This window comes from Lolium rigidum, chromosome 6 (genome assembly GCF_022539505.1).
Source record: "Lolium rigidum isolate FL_2022 chromosome 6, APGP_CSIRO_Lrig_0.1, whole genome shotgun sequence".
NCBI lineage: Eukaryota > Viridiplantae > Streptophyta > Magnoliopsida > Poales > Poaceae > Lolium > Lolium rigidum.
This window is the reverse complement of record NC_061513.1, coordinates 261,674,599-261,695,128: the sequence shown is the minus strand read 5'-3', so window position 1 is coordinate 261,695,128 and position 20,530 is coordinate 261,674,599. Positions and strand designations below refer to the sequence as shown.

Genomic DNA, 20,530 nt, shown 5'->3' with positions numbered 1-20,530 from the left:
TTATCTATGAGTCCCATATCTTTTGAGATCGATCAATCATCTTGTTATAGTATTGATAAAAGTGGTTTTGAAAGTTCTGATCCTATTATTTTTAAGCTTGATAAAAATTATGTGTTTATGGATCATGAAAAGTATGCTGCATGTGATAGTTATATTGTTGAGTTTATCCATGAAGCTACTGAAAATTATTATGAGAGAGGAAAATATGGTTGTAGAAATTTGCATGGTACTAAAACACCTCTCTATATGCTGAAATTTTTGAAGTTACTCTTGTTTTATCTTCTTATGCTTGTCACTTTGTTCTTCATGAATTTATTTGTGTACAAGATTCCTATGCATAGGAAGTGGGTTAGACTTAAATGTGTTTTGAACTTGCTTTTTGATGCTCTCTTTTGCTTCAATTTCTATTTTCCATGTGAGCATCATTAAAATTGCTGAGCCCATCTTAATGGCTATAAAGAAAGCACTTCTTGGGAGATAACCAATGTCTTTATTTTGCTACTGTTTTGTTGTGTCTTGGAAGTTGTTACTACTGTAGCAACCTCTCCTTATCTTTATTTTATTGCATTGTTGTGCCAAGTGAAGTCTCTAATAGAAGGTTGATACTAGATTTGGATTACTGCACAGAAACAGATTTCTTGTTGTCACGAATTTGGGTAGGATTCTCTGTAGGTAACTCAGAAAAATCTGCCAATTTACGTGAGTGTTCCTCAGATATGTACGCAACTTTCATTAGTTTTGAGTTTTCTGATTTGAGCAGCGGAAGTACCTCTTAAAAATTCGTATTTACTGGCTGTTCTGTTTTGACAGATTATGTCTCCGTTTTTTTGCATTGTCTCTTGTGGACTTTAAGTAAGGCTTTCTAGACGTGGAGAGTTGTAGCTAATGTTTTATTGAGTTCTTGCAATGTGTCACTACAGGACTAAAGTGGATTAAAGTTTTTTGAGTACTAACCCCTCTAATGAAGTTTATGAGAAGTTTGGTGTGAAGGAAGTTTTCAAGGGTCAAGAGAGGAGGATGATATATGATTAAGAAGAGTGAAAAGTCTAAGCTTAGGGATGCCCCCGTGGTTCATCCCTGCATATTTTAAGAAGACTCAAGCGTCTAAGCTTGGGGATGCCCAAGGCATCCCCTTCTTCATCAACAATTTATCAGGTTTCTTCTATTGAAACTATATTTTTATTCAGTCACATCTTATGTGCTTTACTTGGAGCGTCTGTGTGTTTTTATTTTTGTTTGTTTTTGAATAAATTCGGATCCTAGCAATCCTTGTGTGGGAGAGAGACATGCTCCGCTTTTTCATATGAACACTGGTGTTCTTCGTTTTACTTTTAAGGTTCATGACAAAAGTTGGAAGCTATTGCACTTATTGTTATCTGGTTGGAAATAGAAAATGCTTCATATTGTCTTGAATAATTTGATACTTGGCAATTGTTTTGAGCTCTCAAGTAGATCATGTTTAAGCTCATGCATCATGTAGTTTAAACCTATTAGTGGAGAACTACCATAGAGCTTGTTGAAATTTGGTTTGCGTGATTGATCTCTCTAAGGTCTAGATATTTTCTGGTAAAAGTGTTTGAGCAACAAGGAAGACAGTGTAGAGTTTTATAATGCTTGCAATATGTTCTTATGTAAGTCTTGTTGTACCGGTTCATACTTGTGTTTGCTTCAAACAACCTTGCTAGCCAAAGCCTTGTACTGAGAGGGAATGCTTCTCGTGCATCCAAAACCTTGAGCCAAAACCTATGCCATTTGTGTCCACCATATCTACCTACTATGTGGTATTTCCTGCCATTCCAAGCAAATACTTCATGTGCTACCTTTAAACAATTCAAAAGCTATTATCTCTTATTTGTGTCAATGTTTTATAGCTCATGAGGAAGTATGTGGTGTTTTATCTTTCGATCTTGTCATTTACTTTGGACAGACTTTCACCAATGGACTAGTGGCACATCCGCTTATCCAATAATTTTGCAAAATGAGCTGGCGCGGGGTTCCCAGACCCCAATTAATCAACCTTCATTAATAATTCTCTTCACATGTTTTGCTCTGATTCATCAGTAAGCAACTTAATTTTGCAAATAGACACTCCTTCATGGTATGTGAATGTTGGAAGGCACCCGAGGATTCGGTTAGCCATGGCTTGTGTAAGCAAAAGGTTGGGAGGAGTGTCATCCATAAATAATGAAACTAAAATACATGTGTAAACAAAAGAGAAGAGGGATTATCTACCTTGCTGGTAGAGATAACGTCTTTCATGGGAGCCGCTCTTGAAAGTCTGGTTGATAAGGTAGTTAGAGTACCCATTACCATTCGTTGACAACAACAAACACTTCTCAAATCTTTATTTGTATGCTCTCTATATGATTTCAAAACTTAAAAAGCTCTAGCACATGATTTAATCCCTGCTTCCCTCTGCGAAGGGCATTTCTTTTACTTTATGTTGAGTCAGTTTACCTACTTCCTTCCATCTTAGAAGCAAACACTTGTGTCAACTGTGCATTGATTCTTACATACTTGCTTATTTGCATTCATCATATTACTTTGTGTTGACAATTATCCATGAGATATGCATGTTGAAAGTTGAAAGCAACTGCTGAAACTTAAATCCTCCTCTGTGTTGTTTCAATGCCTTTACTTTGAATTTATTGCTTTATGAGTTAACACTTATGCAAGACTTTTTGATGCTTGTCTTGAAAGTACTATTCATGAAAAGTTTTGCTATATGTTATCTATTTGTTAGCAACTATAGATCATTGCCTTGAGTCACTTCATTCATCTCATATGCTTTACAATAGTATGATCAATGTTATGTAAGTAGCATGTCACTACAGAAATTATTCTTTTTATCGTTTACCTACTCGAGGGCGAGTAGGAACTAAGCTTGGGGATGCTGATACGTCTCCAACGTATCTATAATTTCTGATGTTCCATACTTGTTTATTGACAATACCTACATGTTTTGCTCACACATTATAATGTTTTTATGCGTTTTCCGGAACTAACCTATTAACAAGATGCCACAGTGTCAGTTCCTGTTTTCTGTTGTTTTTGGTTCCAGAAAGGCTGTTCGGGCAATATTCTCGGAATTCGACGAAACAAAGACCCAGTATCTTATTTTTCCCGGAAGATTCCAGAACACCGAAGGGGAGACGAAGATGGGCCAGGGGCCCCACACAACGAGGCCGCGCGGGCTCCACCCTGGCCGCGCCGGCCTATGGGGAGGGAGCCCTGGCGCCCTTCCGACTCCGCCTCTTCGCCTATAAGAGCCCTTTCGACCTAAAAACGTGATACGGATAGACGAAACTCCAGAAAGACTCCAGGGGCGCCGCCGCCATCGCGAAACTCCAATTCGGGGGACATAATCTCTGTTCCGGCACGCCGCCGGGACGGGTAAGTGCCCCCGGAAGCCATCTCCATCAACGCCATCGCCTCCATCATGCTCCGTGAGTAGTTCCCCCATGGACTACGGGTTCTAGCTGTACCTAGTTGGTACTCTCTCTCCCATGTACTTCAATACAATGATCTCATGAGCTGCCTTACATGATTGAGATCCATCTGATGTAATCGGTGTTGTGTTTGTTGGGATCCGATGGATTGTTACATTATGATTAGTCTATCTATAAAGTTTGTGAAGTTATTGTTGCTGCAATCTTGTTGTGTTTAATGCTTGTCACTAGGGCCCGAGTGGCATGATCTTAGATTTAAGCTCTATACTTATTGCTTAGATTGTATCTCGCAAGTTGTTTGCACATGTCTATGTCCGGAACCCGAGGCCCCGAGTGACAAGCAATCGGGATAACTGGAGGGGAAGGCTTAGATATGAGGATCACATGTTTTCACGGAGTGTTAATGCTTTGCTCCGGTGCTCTATTAAAAGGAGTACCTTAATTTCCAGTAGATTCCCTAGAGGCTCGGCTGCCACCGGCTGGTAGGACAAAAGATGTTATGCAAGTTTCTCATTGCGAGCATGTATGACTATATATGGAAAACATGCCTACATGATTAATAATCTTAATGTTCTGTCTTAATGCTATTTCAATCCTATCAATTGCCCAAATGTAATTTGTTCACCCAACACTTGTTATTGGAGAGTTACCACTAGTGTAGATAGCTGGGAACCCCGGTCCATCTCTCATCATCATATACTCGTTCTATATGTCATTGGAAGTAGTATCAACTATTTTCTGGTGCCTTTGCCTCTGTGTTACTATTACTGCTGCTGTGTACCTGTTACTATTGCTCCCATATTACTGCTACTTTCACATCACCCCTGTTACTAGTGCTTTTCCAGGTGCAGCTGAATTGACAACTCAGTTGTTAAGGCTTATAAGTATTCTTTACCTCCCCTTGTGTCGAATCAATAAATTTGGGTTTTACTTCCCTCGAAGACTGTTGCGATCCCCTATATTTGTGGGTTATCAGCGGTACTACCGCTTCTGGGAAGCGGTACTACCGCTGTGAGTTCGAATCCCCACAGAACTTGTCCATGTGGACACATTGCGGTACTACCGCTCGCGGTACCGCTTGAGGTACCGCAATAGGGTCCAGACCTTACTGGATCCAAAGCGGTACCGAAGTGGTACCAGAGCGGTACTGCCGTAACATGTTACGGTACTTGAGCGGTACCATGGGCGGTACTACCGCTTGCAAGCGGTACTACCGCTCAAGGTACCGTAAAGGTACCGTAACTTGTTCTGTGGGACAATCTCGTGTGCAATCCTCAGAGCGGTAGCTCAGAGCGGTACTACCGCTCCTGGTACCGGTAGTACCGCTATGGCTAAAACAGCTTTTTCCTCTTTTCCTCTCCTACCATGTTACCTCACGACACACACACACAAAACCAGAAAACCTAAGATCTACGCTTCAGTCTTCCGATCATAGTGTGTTCAGCGAGGGCACCGTACACCTACAAATCCATCAAAGATAATCTTTATGCACGGTTAGAATTGTTCGAGTGTTGTTATCAAACACACAAAACAAGGGTTATAGATCTTGCTCTTACAGGCTATCTATCCTATAATCCGTCTCCCAACATCCACCTTGAGACCGGTAAAAGGAAAACCTAGCAAGGCCATACCTTTGCCTTGCGCATTCCGCTTGATCTTGATGATGATGCTTCATGCTTCATTCAAGCCGGAAAGCCTCACTTGATCATTGTTCCTTTGTGAAGACTCACAAATGCTCCCCATACACCATGATGGGAAAGCTCCATTGATGCACATCTTCACATGTACATTATCACCAAATGGACGGCAAGCTTCAAGCATATGATCCTCTTAAGATGCTCAAATTGAACTTGCCCAACTCAACCTTGATGACGATCACAACTTGATGTCATCCTCTCATGGGCTATATGAGATTTCCCTTTTGATGCATGCCCATGGAAAGATACCTAACCCACATAGACAACACAAGGGCACATATATGATGAGTTAGTTCATAAAGCATAATTGACACGGCTTACCATACCACATGACTTCACGTGGCACATTCTCCATGCTTCATGTGTTGACTAAACTTGAATCTATTCTTCACTCTTTGTATTGGTCAACCTTGTATCTTCTCATGCTCTATCATACTATCTTGATGTGTATAAAGAATTCTTCATTTGTTTGCATGCTCTAAATCTTAGTCAACCATAGCTCAACTTATGAGACTATCATAACACTGACTTAGAGCCATAACTTGAATTCTTCACTTGCAATCAAGCTCTCAAGATCTTGATCATTCATTTCTTATCACATAAGCTAGAGCATGGCTAATATTGAGTTCCACATAAGAACTACATCTTCATTTCTTCTTCTTGATCATATCACATATATATATCTTCAAATCGATGATCTTGATGCCAATACACAAGTTATATCTTTATCTTCATGGCATCCATACTTGAATCCAACACATGGAATACAAGTAGTACCTATGGAATATTCCTTCATATAAACTCAATGATAACATTAGTTCATAGGGGTTGTCACTAATTACCAAAACCACACATAGGTGCAATATACCCTTACACATGCAGTGTACCGTAGCAACATCAGGGATCTTTTTGAGAGGGCATGCCATATATGGCAGATGATCAGGAATCCAATTGCCGGATGTCATCTTCATTGACCGCCCGTCTCCAATGCCCTAGTGAAAACCTTGAAGTAGTAATTCACGACCAAAAAGAATACTTAGCCATGTGTATGATGACTATCGAGGTTTTCGTGCGTGCCATAAGTCGGTATAGGGGAAGTACCACCGTTTCAAGAATCTTGCACACAAGGACAATGTATCGGTAAGTAGTCTCCAACCCGTCTCCCGAGCAGAGCCTGGTTTAACAGGACCATACCATGGAAGCCCATCCACCAAGAGGTTTAGGAGCAAAAGGCCACTCCCAATATCTCCAATGAAATTTCTTTTTCCCATCCTCAATTCCCCACCATTGAGTAGCAACGGTAGACCTCATCTTGTCAAATGTCGAGATAGGAACTTGAAAACAACTCATAATGTAAGTAGGGATAGCCTAGATGACAACTTTTAGAAAAATTTCTTTCCCGGCTCTAGACATAAGCCAATCCGTCACCCCATTAATACGCTTCCAGATCGTCTCATAGAAGAAATTAAACGAGGACATGGGGGAGTGCCCAACAAAAATATGCATACCCAAGTAGAAGTCATTGAGTATTTCCCTTTGCACACCCGGATTGTTCTTCAGTCTATCCTTGATCAACACATTACAATGATTTCTGAAAAAGACCAATAATTTATCCAAACTAATTTTCTGAACCATCACAAAATGTCTTCAACATATCATTGAGGTCATCCACGCTCCTATTATAACTCCGAGCAAAGAAAATGTTATTATCTGCAAATAGTAAGTGTAATATGGGGGCGAGTCTACCATTTTTTATACCATAGAGCTCACCAAGGGCCTCTCTTTTTCGCAGTAAACATGACAAACCTTCAGTGCATAAGAGAAATAAAATAGAGGCTAATGGGATATCCTTGTCGATATACCGAGAGGGGACCATGGGGTCAGTGAGTTCTCCATTGACTCGAACAACATATCGAACACAAGTCACACGCCTCATCACCCTCTGGATCACATATCTGTTGCCTGCCAAAACCCACCGGCGAGCAGTGGTTAAGCAACACGAAGAGCCGGGAGACTCCCAAGACTGCTAAGTGGGCCCTGGTGCCTCGCGTCGTCCCGCAAAGTTCCAGCACACGTCCCGGCGGTTGCAAGGGCGTGCCACCTGACCTATACCTGATCGGGAAGGTGTTGGATTGCTTCAACTAGTCTCCCGCATGGTAGACACGTAAACATTAAATACGAGCCCGATCGGCTCTCGGGTTGCCCTGTGGATCGGCTCAAAGAGCCGATCGCCCCATGGTTCACGTTGGATTTACGCTGACATGGGGATCCTGCTTGATCAAAACAAAGCTAAACCAATCTACGATAGTTTAGGGTTTTCACCGCATAATCGGAACATCCTACGCGTAGTTGGGCCTAGCAGATACGAAAGATGATGAATACTATCCCTAAAAGAGGCCTAAAAACCAACGTTAAGTCAATTCCCGGAACATCCCTTATAGGAACGGTGAAACAACACCTCACGCACTACCGGATCGTCCAACCCCAGCATAAGGCCTAATCATGCAGATATTAAACTAATCCCTGGAACAAGGAGCAACTATAACAGATCAGATCTACTAAGTAACGGACAAGCAAGGTGCTGCCCTTACACCTAGATGTCAAAGGACGACATTGCTAAGCAAAGATGCATAAGAAAAGCATCAATGCAAGCCCCAAAACATCTACGATAAATAGTGCTACTCGCCATCAACAACGCTTCAGCACGAGTAACACAAGGTAACGAATAAGATGCGATCTAGGCAGCATGATGCTTACCCGGAAGAAACCCTCGAAATAAGGGGTGGCGATGCGCCTGGTTTGTGTTTGTTGTGAACGTGATTGTCCTCCTTTCTCAATAACCCTAGATACATATTTATAGTCCGTAGACTGTTTAACGTGGGCATAAACCCAACCGTGTACGAGCTAGACTCTACTTTTTAATTCTAAACTAAGATGCAATCTACTAACATTATACAGATACACGGGCCATCCAGCCCAACATCTTCGTGCAAGGCCGCTTCAGAGACGCTCCACGTGGATATCCTTCAAGCCCATCTCAATTACGGCCCATCTCCTGATTTGGCTAAAATCTGGGGATAACAATATCTCCTTTATGTTTTATGTTGATAATAATGTCCTCTATCAAGAAAAATGTTTCGAAATTCAAGGATATTTGGTTATTAGATTTTCCACCTGGAACAGAAGTCAAGAGCCAAGTAAGCATGACTGAGAATGAAGGCAACTCCTATATGATGTTCTTATTACAGAAAAGTGTGCCTCTAAATAGATTAGACAAGAGCAACTACTGTAGCACACACACCAATCTTATGAACCACCAGATTATGTGGTAAGGTAAATGTGAACTGAGACTCCGTCGGTTCTCAAAACATTCAGTATCCCATCACATCAGTGGCAGGAAACAAATGATAGAAAACCCAATGCTCAAAATAAGCAAGAAAAATCTAAATGGTTAATTTCCAATCATAGATGGTATATGGATGGGTTGCGTGAAGGTTGTTCCAAGTTAGGGTATTACATCATCTTCAGCCGCGTCCCCAAAGCGACCCCAAACAGCGCTAGATTTAGCATTTGGGAGACGCGTTTTCTTCGTGCCGCATTTAGGGGACGTCGCTCCCCAGCCACGTCCCCCAAACGCGGCCCTAAACATTTTTTTATAGAGTTTTCAAAAACACAACCATTTTATTAAACATAGCATACAAATAAATATGTTTGCCAAAATTATTTTGAAATTAAAATACAACAAACAATAAAAAAACTAAACAAATATAATAAGTGGAGCTAGATCAAGGCACCGCGACACTTGCTGATAATCCTTTGATCCTCCCCATATGCTCACCGCGTCACGGATCTCTGCGTGTATGGCAAGGAAATCAGCAAAATCTGTAGGCACCTCATGATCAACCTCCTCAAGAGGGCCCTAACACTCATAGGAACCAATATGTCTACTGACCTGATTCTTGCGGTCATCCTCGATGATCATGTTGTGCATGATCACACAAGCCTGCATCACTTCCCACATTTGATTGTAAAACCAGCTTAGAGCAGGGTACCGAATAATTGCAAATTGAGCTTGAAGCACACCAAATGCCCGCTCGACATCCTTCCTGCAAGCCTCCTGTCGCGAAGCAAAGTGACAATTCTTCTGACGTGATGGAGTCGGGATTGTTTTGATAAAAGTGGCTCATTTTGGATATATACCATCGGCTAGATAATAGCATTTGGTATATTGGTAGCCATTGATCTCATAGTTGCATGGTGGAGCATGACCTTCCACTAGTTTGTTGAACATCGGAAAACGCTGCAACATGTTGATGTCATTGTATGATCCCGCCATGCCAAAGAAAGAATGTCAAATCAACAGGTCATAATCTACCACAGCTTCAAGCACCACACTCCAATATCCATGGCGCCCTTTGTATATACCTTTCGAATCAAACGGACAGTTCTTCCATGACCAGTGCATGCAATCGATGCTTCCAAACATCCTAGGGAATCCTCTCGCAGCATTTTGTGCCATGATCCTTGCAGTCTCTTCTTCAGTTGGCCCTCTAAAGTAGTATTTGCCAAACTTTGCCACCACAGTTCGGCAAAACTTGTACATGCACTCAATGGCAATAGACTCACTCATGCGAAGGTAGTCATCCTGTATATCGGCAGGTGCTCCGTATGCAAGCATCCTCATGGCGGTGGTGCACTTCTGAATCGACAAGAACCCGCTTATGCCTGCAACGTCGTGCTTCAACTTGAAGTAGGGGGTCTAACTCTCGAACGCCTTGGAGGATATTAATGAACAAACCCTTTCTCATCCTATACCGGCGCCGAAAATTGTCGGCATGTGTTGCGTCATCTGCGAAGTAGTCATTGTGCAGCATGGTATGCCCCTCCATCCTCTGTCGGGGCTTCGACTTCTTTCTTCCCGGTCTTGAACCTCCACGGCGCGGCCTCTTTCGCTTCTCCGCCTCGGCGTCAAGCATGTTCTGGAGGGACGTGATGATCGACAAATGCTCCCGAATGTCGTCGCCGAAGGCTTGCTCGTCCTCCAACAGTCGGACAAGCATCTCGTCGTCGCTATCCATGTCTGAAGCAAAATTAATTGTTAAAATTCAGCTGCTGCAGAGGAGGCAACGAACAACGTCTTATCGCGCCTACCTGATAAGGCGTCGAACACCTTTTGTGTGTGGAGGTGGGGTGGATTTGACGGCGCGTTCTGGGACGCGTTGGCGAAGCGGCGGCGACGAAAAGGCCGGCGAGAGAGCCAGCCGCCACGACGGTGCCCGACTCAGAAGAGATTTGCCATCGAAATGGCCGGCAAATCGAGCGGCGGCGGAGGGGTGGGAGGCGCGGGAGGGGAGGCACGCCGAGAAATAAAAGGCGCGAACCAATCTTGTGGATGTGGTCGCCGACAGGTAGGAGGCCGCCTCGCTTTTCGTTGTGTCCGGCATGCCCGGATCGTCCCCTGTAGACCGGGCGTATTGGACCGCGCCGGACGGAAGAAGGTTTTGGGACGCAAGGTTGAGAATGAAAAATTATCCGACGCGTTCCAAATAACTTTTGAGATCGCTTTGAAGACATGGCTGGAGATGATCTTACATTATCGTTTGGCTCTCTTTCTTTAATGCAACACACCGAGCTAAAGGAGGAGTCAAGCATATGATCGTCGAGCTTTATGTCCAGCCGTCAGGCACGTCATTCTCCACCACCGAGTCTCCTGCTTTGGGGACGATGGACTACGGCAGCAGCCATTATCGGTTTCCATCCATCCCCGTTTGCTTTCTTCGCTTTGGCAGCCACCCCACCAGCACCGGTGCACCACCGTGATTCTTATTCTTATCCCATGGCTACGCATCGCCGCCGCGCCTTTCACAGCGAATCCCGTCGCCGTCGCAAAAATATTCACGCATCGGCCGGACCCTATCGTAGTGCGATATGTCCCAGATCGATTGAGTTTTAGCACATTAAATCATGCATCTGAGGCGGATTCTATCGCAATCAAACGCCCCCCCCCCACCCCCGAGACACCGCCCCTCGATTATCCACATATGGTAGCTCTCTTTGTACCCCCCCCCCGAGACACCGCCCCTCGATTATCCACATATGGTAGCTCTCTTTGTAGCATTCTTACCGGAGGGCTTCATAGCATCTCCAATAGCTTGTTGAAATCCGGCGCTATCTTTAGACCCACATTGGCGAACTTTAAAAATAGGCGGTCAGTTTTGAAGATCACTAGAAGCATCGGCAACCCCGTTCGATGCCCTGCCAAACGAGTGCGCATGCATCCAATGCCACGTCAGATTTTAGGGGTTGGACTGCCATGTCAGCGAGTCTACAGCCGGCTTCATCCTTAAATGCAACGCACGAGATGCTCTGCGGTGGGTTGCTGTTAATGGATTCGCCGGTTCTCCGTGCGGAGATACTACCGTAAATGCGATGCCTCGGATGCTCTACGGCAGGTCGCCGTTTAATAAACCCGCCGGTTCCCGGCACACTTGTTAGAGCCTGTTCTATTTAGTGTGGCACCTTCGCCTCAGTTGCCTCTACACCACCGACACTCCCATGCTTGATGCTAGGCCGAAACGAACGCAGCCACCATCATAGCCAGACCCCGTGGACCCGCCGCAACCCGACGCAGAGTTTGAGCTGGCGGTCTTCAACTCCGATGACTCTGAGTTCGACGAGTGGAACGAAGCATTCATAGCAAACGCGGATGCAAGGCGGTGGAGGAGGCGGCGCAGTGGTCCGAGAAGGAGCAGTTCCATGACGACCAGGTGCAAGCAGCGATACTAGCCTCCTTTAACACGCACCCCTTCCAAAGGATCAATGAGCAAGCGCTTGAGGAGATCGACACCGCCTACTTCTAGGACGTCCTCGAGATCTCGCGTGAGCAGGCGGCCACAGAGGAGGCATGTCGCCTCCTCATGACGGCCGAGCGGCAGAGGCTGCTTGAGCTCAACGCTCAGCGCCAGTCCAAAGCGGCCACCCACGAGGAAGCGAGGCTCGCCCAGAATGGAGTCCCGCCAGCGGCAGGCGGCGCCGAAGGCCCAACGCTGCTGACAAGCTCATGCGTCGCCTGCGGCCATGTTGCACCGCCAGATGAACGAGCAATGGCGGAGAGACGGGCTCGTCTAGCAACGGCAAACAGGAAGAACGAGGACGAAGCAGACATGTTGCACGCCCCAACCAACAACAAGTAGAATATGGTTTATTTTAATTTGTTGAGTTTAAATTTCATTCAAACTTTTGTAAATAATCATAAATTTAAATGAAATTTGGCAGTTTTCTCACATTTACTTGTTTAAAGTTTTTTTTAGAGATTCTTATCAGGATCATCCGTATATGCAACCTTAGCAGGTGTCGGCCCATAACACACTGCCAACGCAGCTGCAGCCATTATTTAGGACGCGCACATGACGTTTGTCATAACGGAGCCACCCAGCAGCTGACGCCGCCGCCGGCGGCCGTGCGGTGAGACCGCGAGCTGCAGGCTCCCTTCCTCCCGCCTTCCCTTCGCGTCGCTCGTGGATCCCCACGCCACTCGTGACGCCTGTTTCTTCCTGGGTTTTTCTTTCCCGATGGAATCTGTCGCCGTTCGACGAGTATTCAAATTTGCCTCGCACTCTATGCCTTTTCCTGCTATTGCCCTCTCCAATGCCTACCTTCGTACTTTTTCTTCCGCTGAGGCGGATGGCCACATACTTATATGTTCCGACGTGTACGTACATTGAAAAGGCACTATTTAGTGGGCACGAATCTGTACGGGATCCCGGCGAGATTCAATCCAGTCCCCCTGTAACGTCCTTGTACCAAACCACACTTGCCTCGGGGAGGGGACCAATATAACGCACCAGCCAGCGTGAACAAACCACGACAATCCGGCAAGATGCAGCGCGCCGTGGCGGCTTCCATCTCCTCTTCCCGCGCCACGGCCTGGGCGTCGTCCTCCGCCACCTCGCGCCATGCCGGCGCCGCCTCCTGCTCCACCTCGCGCCACGCCGTCGCGCCTCTCCGGGTTCGGGGGCAGGTCGCCGTCGTTCCCCTGTCCCTGTCGCTGCTCTCGACGAGACGGCCAGCACGGACGGCCTTGGCAGCCGCGGCGGCGACCGCGGCGGAGCTGCCCCCGGCGGAAGAGGCGGCCGCGTCGGACAGCGGCGGCATTGCGGGCGCGGTGCAGCTCGGCGCCCTCATCGTCGCATGGTACCTCCTCAACATCTACTTCAACATCTACAACAAGCAGGTCCTGCAGGCGCTGCCCTTCCCGCTGCCCTACACCATCACCGCCTTCCAGCTCGGCTTCGGCTCCCTCGCCATCCTCTTCATGTGGGCCGCCAGGCTCCACCCGCTCCCAAAGCTCTCCGCCGCGCAGGTCAGCGTCAGCCGCGCGCCGGAAATCAATCGAAGTTACTGATTGTTTGCTTCGTCTGAATGAATTTCCGCGCCGGTTACACTGAAGCTCATGTTTCCGTTTGGTTCGTTGCAGCTGGCCAAGATCGCGCCGCTCGCCGCCGGCCACATGCTGGGCACGGTCTTCACCAACATGAGCCTCGGCGCGGTGGCCGTCTCCTTCACGCACACCATCAAGGCCTCGGAGCCGTTCTTCACCGTCCTGCTCTCCGCATTCTTCCTCGGAGAGGTAACGCACTCCCCTTCTGTTCTGAACCGAAATGAAATTTAAAGAGCACACTGCTGAACTTGTTTTCGCTCAACCGATTCGTTCGCCTACAGTGGCCTTCGCTCATGGTGCTGGGCTCTCTGGTCCCGATTGTCGGCGGCGTCGCGCTGGCATCGCTGACCGAGGTCTCCTTCAACTGGTTTGTCCCGTCTCCCCGGCCGTCCCAGAATCATATTTTTTTTATCCCTTAGTTAATCATGCCCCGATGATTATATTCCCTTTTCGCCGCTAACCCGAATAATTGGAGGAATCCTGTCACTTTCTCCCGTTGACGCAGGGTTGGATTCTGGAGCGCCATGGCATCGAACCTGCTCAACCAGACGAGGAATGTGCTGAGCAAGCGGCTTCTCGGCGGCGAAGAGGTGATTCTTCGCCGTGATCAGTAATTTAGTAGGCTGAGATTCTTTTCAGCCGACGAGTTAGTTAACTGGGTCTTGTAACTGCTGCAGGAGGAATCCATGGATGACATAAACCTCTTCTCGCTCATCACCGTGCTGTCATTCCTGCTGTCCTGCCCGCTGATGCTGCTCGCCGAAGGGGTCAAGTTCTCCCCTGCTTACCTCCAGAGCACTGTGAGTCTGTCACTATCTTGAAATTGTTCAGACAAGCACATCACTCGACTGTTGCATCACAACTCCTGTTCAAAATAAACTATGAACAGCCTTTCAGATCAAAAAAAATATATCGTGAACTGACCAAACTGCACGATGTCCTTTCTGTAGGGCGTGAACCTGCAGGAGCTCTGCGTGAGGGCAGCGCTGGCGGGCCTCTGCTTCCATGGCTACCAGAAGATCTCCTACATGATCCTGGCGAGGGTGTCGCCCGTGACCCACTCCGTCGCCAACTGCGTGAAGCGGGTGGTGGTCATCGTGTCCTCCGTCCTCTTCTTCAGGACGCCCATCTCGCCTGTCAATGCGCTGGGTAAACAAGAACAGCCTGAACCTCGTTTTACTTGACCAGATTATCTCTTTTACTGCAGAATCTGACTGCTCTTCGTACTGCAGGAACTGGTGCTGCACTAGGCGGTGTTTACCTCTACTCCAGGCTGAAGAAGAGTAAACCCAAGAGTCAATGAAGAGTAGCAGTAGCCTTTGGTCACAGTAGTTCTTCACCAAAGCGTTTTTTGTTTCTTCTCTCTTTCACACACGTGTTTTTGAGGTAGCAAGATAGGAAGGCATATTTTGATGAGGAAAATGTACACCTGCCAGCCCCAGTTGTACACTTGTACTACGGGGCCACAGTTTCTACTGTGAATGATCGCAAGATCAGTCTTCTTTTGGTACTTATAAGAGTTTGTAACATAATCCCTGAATAATCACAGTCCTGAGAAACACTTGATGTTGGTCTGTACATTCCTCAAGACATAAATCCATGAGAAAGATTGGGTGAAGCTCAGTTTTCCACTAGCCACCGCTACTCCCACAAAAGTTGTCTTAGATTTGTCAAAATTATATCCAATACAAATTTCATGGGACAGAGGGAAGTAGTACATTTGTACCACGGCACCAGTTTCTTCGAATGATCATGAGATCAATCTTTCAGTCCAGGAATTTGTAACATACTCCTTCAATCAAAGCCAGAAATGCTTTGAAGCTGGAGTACTCCAGAGTAAAATCACTAGAAGTGAACTTTGCCAGCACAAGTCTCAAATAGTGAGACACATTGTCTGAGCAGAGACAAGGCACAAATGTTACTTAGAAGTTCAGCTCATGCAAAGCATAGGGGCATTCGGTCCAACATCATGCCATGCCGAGGGCATTTACAACAGCCGACTTAACTTACATGGTTCCGTCCAAACTTCACGGCTCAAGCCGTTCGACTCCGAGGATTATAACACTACTGCGACCACCAGGGTATAGATAGCTAACCAGCCCAAGGTTCCAGGTTCCACGAGAGTACTTTTTAACACCACCATAACCGACACAGTATCAAGTGCGCCTGCGAGGCAGCACCTCATCGACATAACAAAATACCCGACACAACTTAACCTAAGTCAGCAAAGTTCAGGACAACCTTTGCTCAAACGACCACAAGAGATAACACTATAATTTGGTTAGGGAACCAACTCCGTCTACCCCATTTCGTCACCATCTTCCGGACAACATTTTACCAGTTGGAGACCCCCATGGCCTTGGGAGGACTCCTGCTCCTAGCACGGTCACCACCTCTAGAGCTGTAGAACCTGCAAATTGAACAAAGAGAGTCGTTAAATAGAAGCTTTGTGGACTTGTGTTTATAAAGAAATAAAACATATAACAAAACATACAATAAGTTGTTTTCTGCTTCGAGTAAAGAAATGGCATTAGATCAATAGTTCAACCAGGAGGCGATACAGGCATGCCACCCAAGAAATGGCATTAGATCAATATTTCAACCAAGGTAGCTTGTTAACGATACAATGTGATACTATCTTGCTTATCACATTAACTTCAAGGAGAAGGTATGCATGGCTACAGATGAACTCCAATAAGATGTTATCTTGCTTACTACATGAACTTAATGGAGACAGTATGCATGGCTACAGGTGAACTCCAAATCTGGTTAACTCCAATAAGATATTGTCTTGCCTATTACGTGAACTTAAAGGAGACAGTATGCATGGCTACAGGTGAACTCCATTAAGATATTGTCTTTGCTTATTACATGAACTTAAGGGAGGCGGTATGCACGGCTACAGGTGAACTCCAAAGCTGGTGACTGTGTGGAGTGAGATTAATTTTTATGAGCTAGAACCCCATTTTATTGGGCACAGTACCTTCCATGAAATAATTCAACCGGAAAATATATAGGTACATTCAGCTAAATACTACAGATGATCTTAGAGCAAGAGCACTTGGTGATACTACAATCAGATATTTGCTTGTTTATTTCAAGAATTTAAAGGACACATTGGGCAGAGGTGAACTCCACAGTTGGTGACCATGTGCCTCTGTTGAATGAGATGGATGTTATCAAGTGGAAGCATGTCTTTATTAAATGATACCTTTCATGAAAGCTGAGGCCTTCACCCGACTGATTGTTGCTGCCACTGTTATGTCAGATGGCAATTCATTAATTATCAGGTATTGGGTATAAGCTGGAAACAAGGAAGTTATACACTAACCTGGCAGGTAAGCTTGAAACGCCACTGGTCTGATTGGTGTTACTGCTGTTATGAATGATGTAAGTGATGGTTCATCGAGTACTGATTGTTCAGAAGAAGGAAATACAGAAACATTGGTGTCATACCTGGCATTGAAGCTAGGAGTGCCACCGTATTGACTGCTGCTGTTATAGGCACTGCAAATAATGATCACATCAGGCTTGTGCTACACTCAAAGGAAGGTTCCAAATAGAAAATGATGCACACCTTGACTGAAAGCTTGAACTATCTCGAGTGTGGCCGCCAAAAGATCCCTGGCCACCATAGGAATCATTAGAAGATGCCCAACGCCCCCGTGGCCTGCCACCATACCCTCCGCGGCCAACCATATCTCGTAACTGTTGTGAGACAGTTTGGTTTGCACCCTCCAAAATCTTCACAAGATCTGAAGCATACTTTGCATCATTGTCACAGAAGAATGTATATGCGATTCCAGTCGCACCGGCTCTACCTGTTCTCCCAATTCTATGGACATAGTCCTCAACCCCCGTTGGGAAATCATAGTTAACCACAACTCTGTGCCAAAAGATTTAGGGAGGATTGTCAGTGAAACAATTTTTAAAACATACAGAGTAGTAAAATTTGTATTCACCCATCACTATTGCAAACTATACTACGTAACCTATTTACAAAGAGGCTTCAAAGTTATAAGTTGCAAAGATAGTTCAAACCTGATGTCCTTTACGTCTAAGCCTCGAGCAGCGACATCAGTAGCTACAAGAACTGGGCACCTGCCACTTCGAAATTCACTCAACACTGAATCCCTCTCAGCCTGTGATTTATCACCATGTATGGCAGATGCACGGTACTGCCGTGATAGATTTCTTGACAGAGTATCACACATCCTTTTTGTGGAGCAAAATATTATGACTTTGGATCCAGGCTCCTGTGATCTCAAGATCTGCTCAAGGCGTCTCTGTTTCTCCATACTTGTGGTAACTTCGACATGCTGCAAAGTGTAACAAACCACTTCATCAAAACAATGAAACAAAATATATCTTGGTAATAGAAGCACCTAAGAATTGCATTTTGTATTACCTGAGTGATTGACTTATTTGCAACCAGCTCATCAGTGTTCCCAATGTTAACCTGGATAGGGTTAGTCAGCAAATCTGACGCTATTCTTCTCACCTCTTTTGGCCAAGTGGCAGTGAACATAAGAGTTTGCCTCTTAGGTTGTACTTGTTTCACAATTTTCCTTATCTGTGGCTCAAATCCCATATCAAGCATACGGTCAGCTTCATCAAGAACAAGATACGCTACTTGACGAAGGCTCACTTTTCCCATTTCTAGAATGTCATTCAATCTTCCAGGAGTTGCAACAACAATATCGACGCCACGCTCTATATCTCTTATCTGAGGGCCTTTTGGAGCACCGCCATATAGACACTGCGAAAGAAACGTTATGATTAAATAATATCCTATTAGAACAACTATATGTGTTTACATAAAACAGAAATTTCAGTTCTTAGGTATGAGCATGCATATTACTAACATCTAGCAGCGTGGATACACAAGCGCACATGAGAGATGTGAGTAAAGAGATATAAGGGGGACATACAGTAGATGAGATTCTTGAAGATCTGCCAAACTTGATTGCTTCATCTTGAATCTGTGTTGCTAGTTCCCTGGTTGGAGAGAGAACCAGCACCGTTGGTCCATCCCGTGAATTGTTTCGCAGGCTCTTACAAAGAATAAATCCTGGAAGTAGATAACCCAGGGTTTTTCCAGAACCTGTCTTGGCCACAGCTACAATATCACGACCTTTTAGAGAAATAGGCCATGACTGAGCTTGGATAGGACTTGGTGCAGAGAATCCTGCCTGTTGGACCTGTAGACACGAGTAATATGTGAATAACTGAATACTATATCTGATAACAGCATATATATTCAAGCACGGACGTACAATAGGACAAAGAAGAAAAGGCTCCATATGTCATGTGACATAACATTTTATACCTATATAGAAACAAAATCTAGCATATATTGCAGCAAAAAGATGAAAAGGCTGGGCACGGCAACAAACAACTCAGACTCTGATTAGAATTGTTGACTACGTCAAAGAGCGTGCAAGGCAGTGTGCTATTTGTATGTGCACGTACCTCCCTTAGAATCTCTGCAGGGAAGCCCGTGGACTGAAACGACATGAATGGAGCTGGCTTTTCATTTCCCTGGTAAATAGAAAGATATGAATTTGCTCAGCAAGATTGCGCATAACGACAAGGAGTAATTGGGGTGTACAAAGAAGCTGGACACGTACGATAACGGTAATCTCGTGCTTAGCACGGTAGGCGTCCACCGACATGCTGCTTCCATTGGTAGCCTGTGGGGCAGGGTTAGTGGGAGCCATAGTTGCAGGGTTCCCTCCAGCTGAATAGCGCTGCTGAAAGAAAAAAAAAAGGACAGGGTGTTAACAAGAAACGTACATCAACTACGAGCGTGCCCAATGTATCGCTTTTTACGTGCCGCTCTTAGTGCATTAATGGAGCAACGCAATAAGAAGTAGGAGCACATGACGTGTGATGGAAAGATGTGTTACCTCCAAAGAAGGATCGCTCCTGGCCGCCTTGTGGTCAGCATATGGCGCGCGGTTTTCGGCGTGGCGCTGCTGAAAACAGGAACAACGGTGTCATGATACTGCGCAGTTAATGAAATGCAATCTCCCCTTTTCAGGAGCCAAGACAGCGAAACATGCCAAAAGAACGAGCTTTTCGCTCCATGGTTAGCGGCGCTCTTGTTCTATACGATGCTCACGCACATGATGCGACAAATACTCGCTATGTCCGTATTTAATTGACTTTGATTAGAACCACGGCTAGTTTTCACTTGTCGTATATCCCCGCGCCTATTAAAACCGAACAGAGGTATAGTAGCACAATGCAAAAACACATAACCATGAAGCTAGAGGCCAAAACACAAGACTTCCTGCTTCCTAGTCCGCGGCATTCATGTCCTCAAGACCTAAACCATGCTGCGCGTTCATGACAAGGCAAAACGCAATGCAAAGAGCAACATAATGTGACATCCGCCGCCTAGAATGATGGTAATAAACAAGGGTGAGACAAGCACACCTCGAACTGGTCAGGAGGCGCATCCTGCTAAGCAATCGACAGAGGGCACAGATCAAAAAAGGGAATCTCGTACATTTTATACACACCTACGCAGGCTACGGAAGCGACCGGGGGAAAGGGGAACAAGAAACCCCAGAAAAGGGAGATGATTTGGTTACCTCCGGCGGGTTGTCTCTGTGCCTGGGCCTCTCGTCGTGGTACTGTGGCTGCGCGACGGGGGCGGGCGCCGGCGCCGGCGCGACGGGGGCGGGTGGCGGGCCCATGGGTCGGTCGTACTGGGTGACCTTGGTCTCCGGGTTCCAGAAGTAGAGGTAGCCGGTGGTGCCGTCGATGAGGCCCTTCCAGGGCTTGGGCAGCGTCGGATCTGGCGGCGCGTAGCGGGGCCCCGGCGTCGCCATTCCTCCTCCGAACCCTACGCGAGAAAGAAAGAAAAAAACCACGACCGACCGACCGCGAATCAGATCAGGCAGCAATGCGGAGGCGGGGCGGGGGAAGAGATCGGG

The 20,530-nt window shown here is 45.9% G+C and overlaps 2 protein-coding genes across 2 annotated transcripts; one reads left to right on the top strand and one right to left on the bottom strand.

The window, feature by feature from the left end:
- The first annotated feature begins 13,010 nt into the window (after window positions 1-13,010).
- LOC124668328 (phosphoenolpyruvate/phosphate translocator 3, chloroplastic-like) lies at window positions 13,011-15,204 on the top strand. The gene is made up of 7 exons (XM_047205491.1): window positions 13,011-13,508; window positions 13,623-13,775; window positions 13,868-13,953; window positions 14,092-14,176; window positions 14,264-14,386; window positions 14,537-14,735; window positions 14,819-15,204. Exons 1-7 carry the CDS (start codon window positions 13,026-13,028, stop codon window positions 14,887-14,889), a joined length of 1,200 nt encoding a protein of 399 aa, XP_047061447.1. The 5' UTR covers window positions 13,011-13,025; the 3' UTR covers window positions 14,890-15,204.
- Window positions 15,205-15,507: 303 nt separating this feature from the next.
- On the bottom strand, window positions 15,508-19,560 carry LOC124668327 (DEAD-box ATP-dependent RNA helicase 14-like). Its single transcript, XM_047205489.1, has 11 exons — window positions 19,496-19,560; window positions 19,217-19,339; window positions 19,059-19,127; window positions 18,518-18,787; window positions 17,995-18,345; window positions 17,628-17,905; window positions 17,164-17,472; window positions 17,043-17,093; window positions 16,918-16,959; window positions 16,798-16,842; window positions 15,508-15,996 (listed from the first exon to the last, which is right to left on the bottom strand). The coding sequence occupies exons 2-11, from the start codon at window positions 19,304-19,306 to the stop codon at window positions 15,921-15,923; spliced, it is 1,581 nt and encodes a 526-aa protein (XP_047061445.1). The 5' UTR covers window positions 19,307-19,339; window positions 19,496-19,560; the 3' UTR covers window positions 15,508-15,920.
- Window positions 19,561-20,530: the final 970 nt, after the last annotated feature.

Excerpts from the sequence above, each read along its gene's own strand:
- LOC124668328 (XM_047205491.1), top strand. The coding sequence starts at position 13,026 with ATGCAGCGCGCCGTGGCGGCTTCCATCTCCTCTTCCCGCGCCACGGCC. Across the intron at positions 14,387-14,536 it reads CTGCTTACCTCCAGAGCACT|GGCGTGAACCTGCAGGAGCT; the intron begins GTGAGTCTGTCA and ends TCCTTTCTGTAG. Across the intron at positions 14,736-14,818 it reads CTCGCCTGTCAATGCGCTGG|GAACTGGTGCTGCACTAGGC; the intron begins GTAAACAAGAAC and ends TTCGTACTGCAG.
- LOC124668327 (XM_047205489.1), bottom strand. The coding sequence starts at position 19,306 with ATGGCTCCCACTAACCCTGCCCCACAGGCTACCAATGGAAGCAGCATG. Across the intron at positions 17,906-17,994 it reads CAAATAAGTCAATCACTCAG|CATGTCGAAGTTACCACAAG; the intron begins GTAATACAAAAT and ends TACACTTTGCAG. Across the intron at positions 16,960-17,042 it reads ACTCCTAGCTTCAATGCCAG|TAACACCAATCAGACCAGTG; the intron begins GTATGACACCAA and ends TCATAACAGCAG.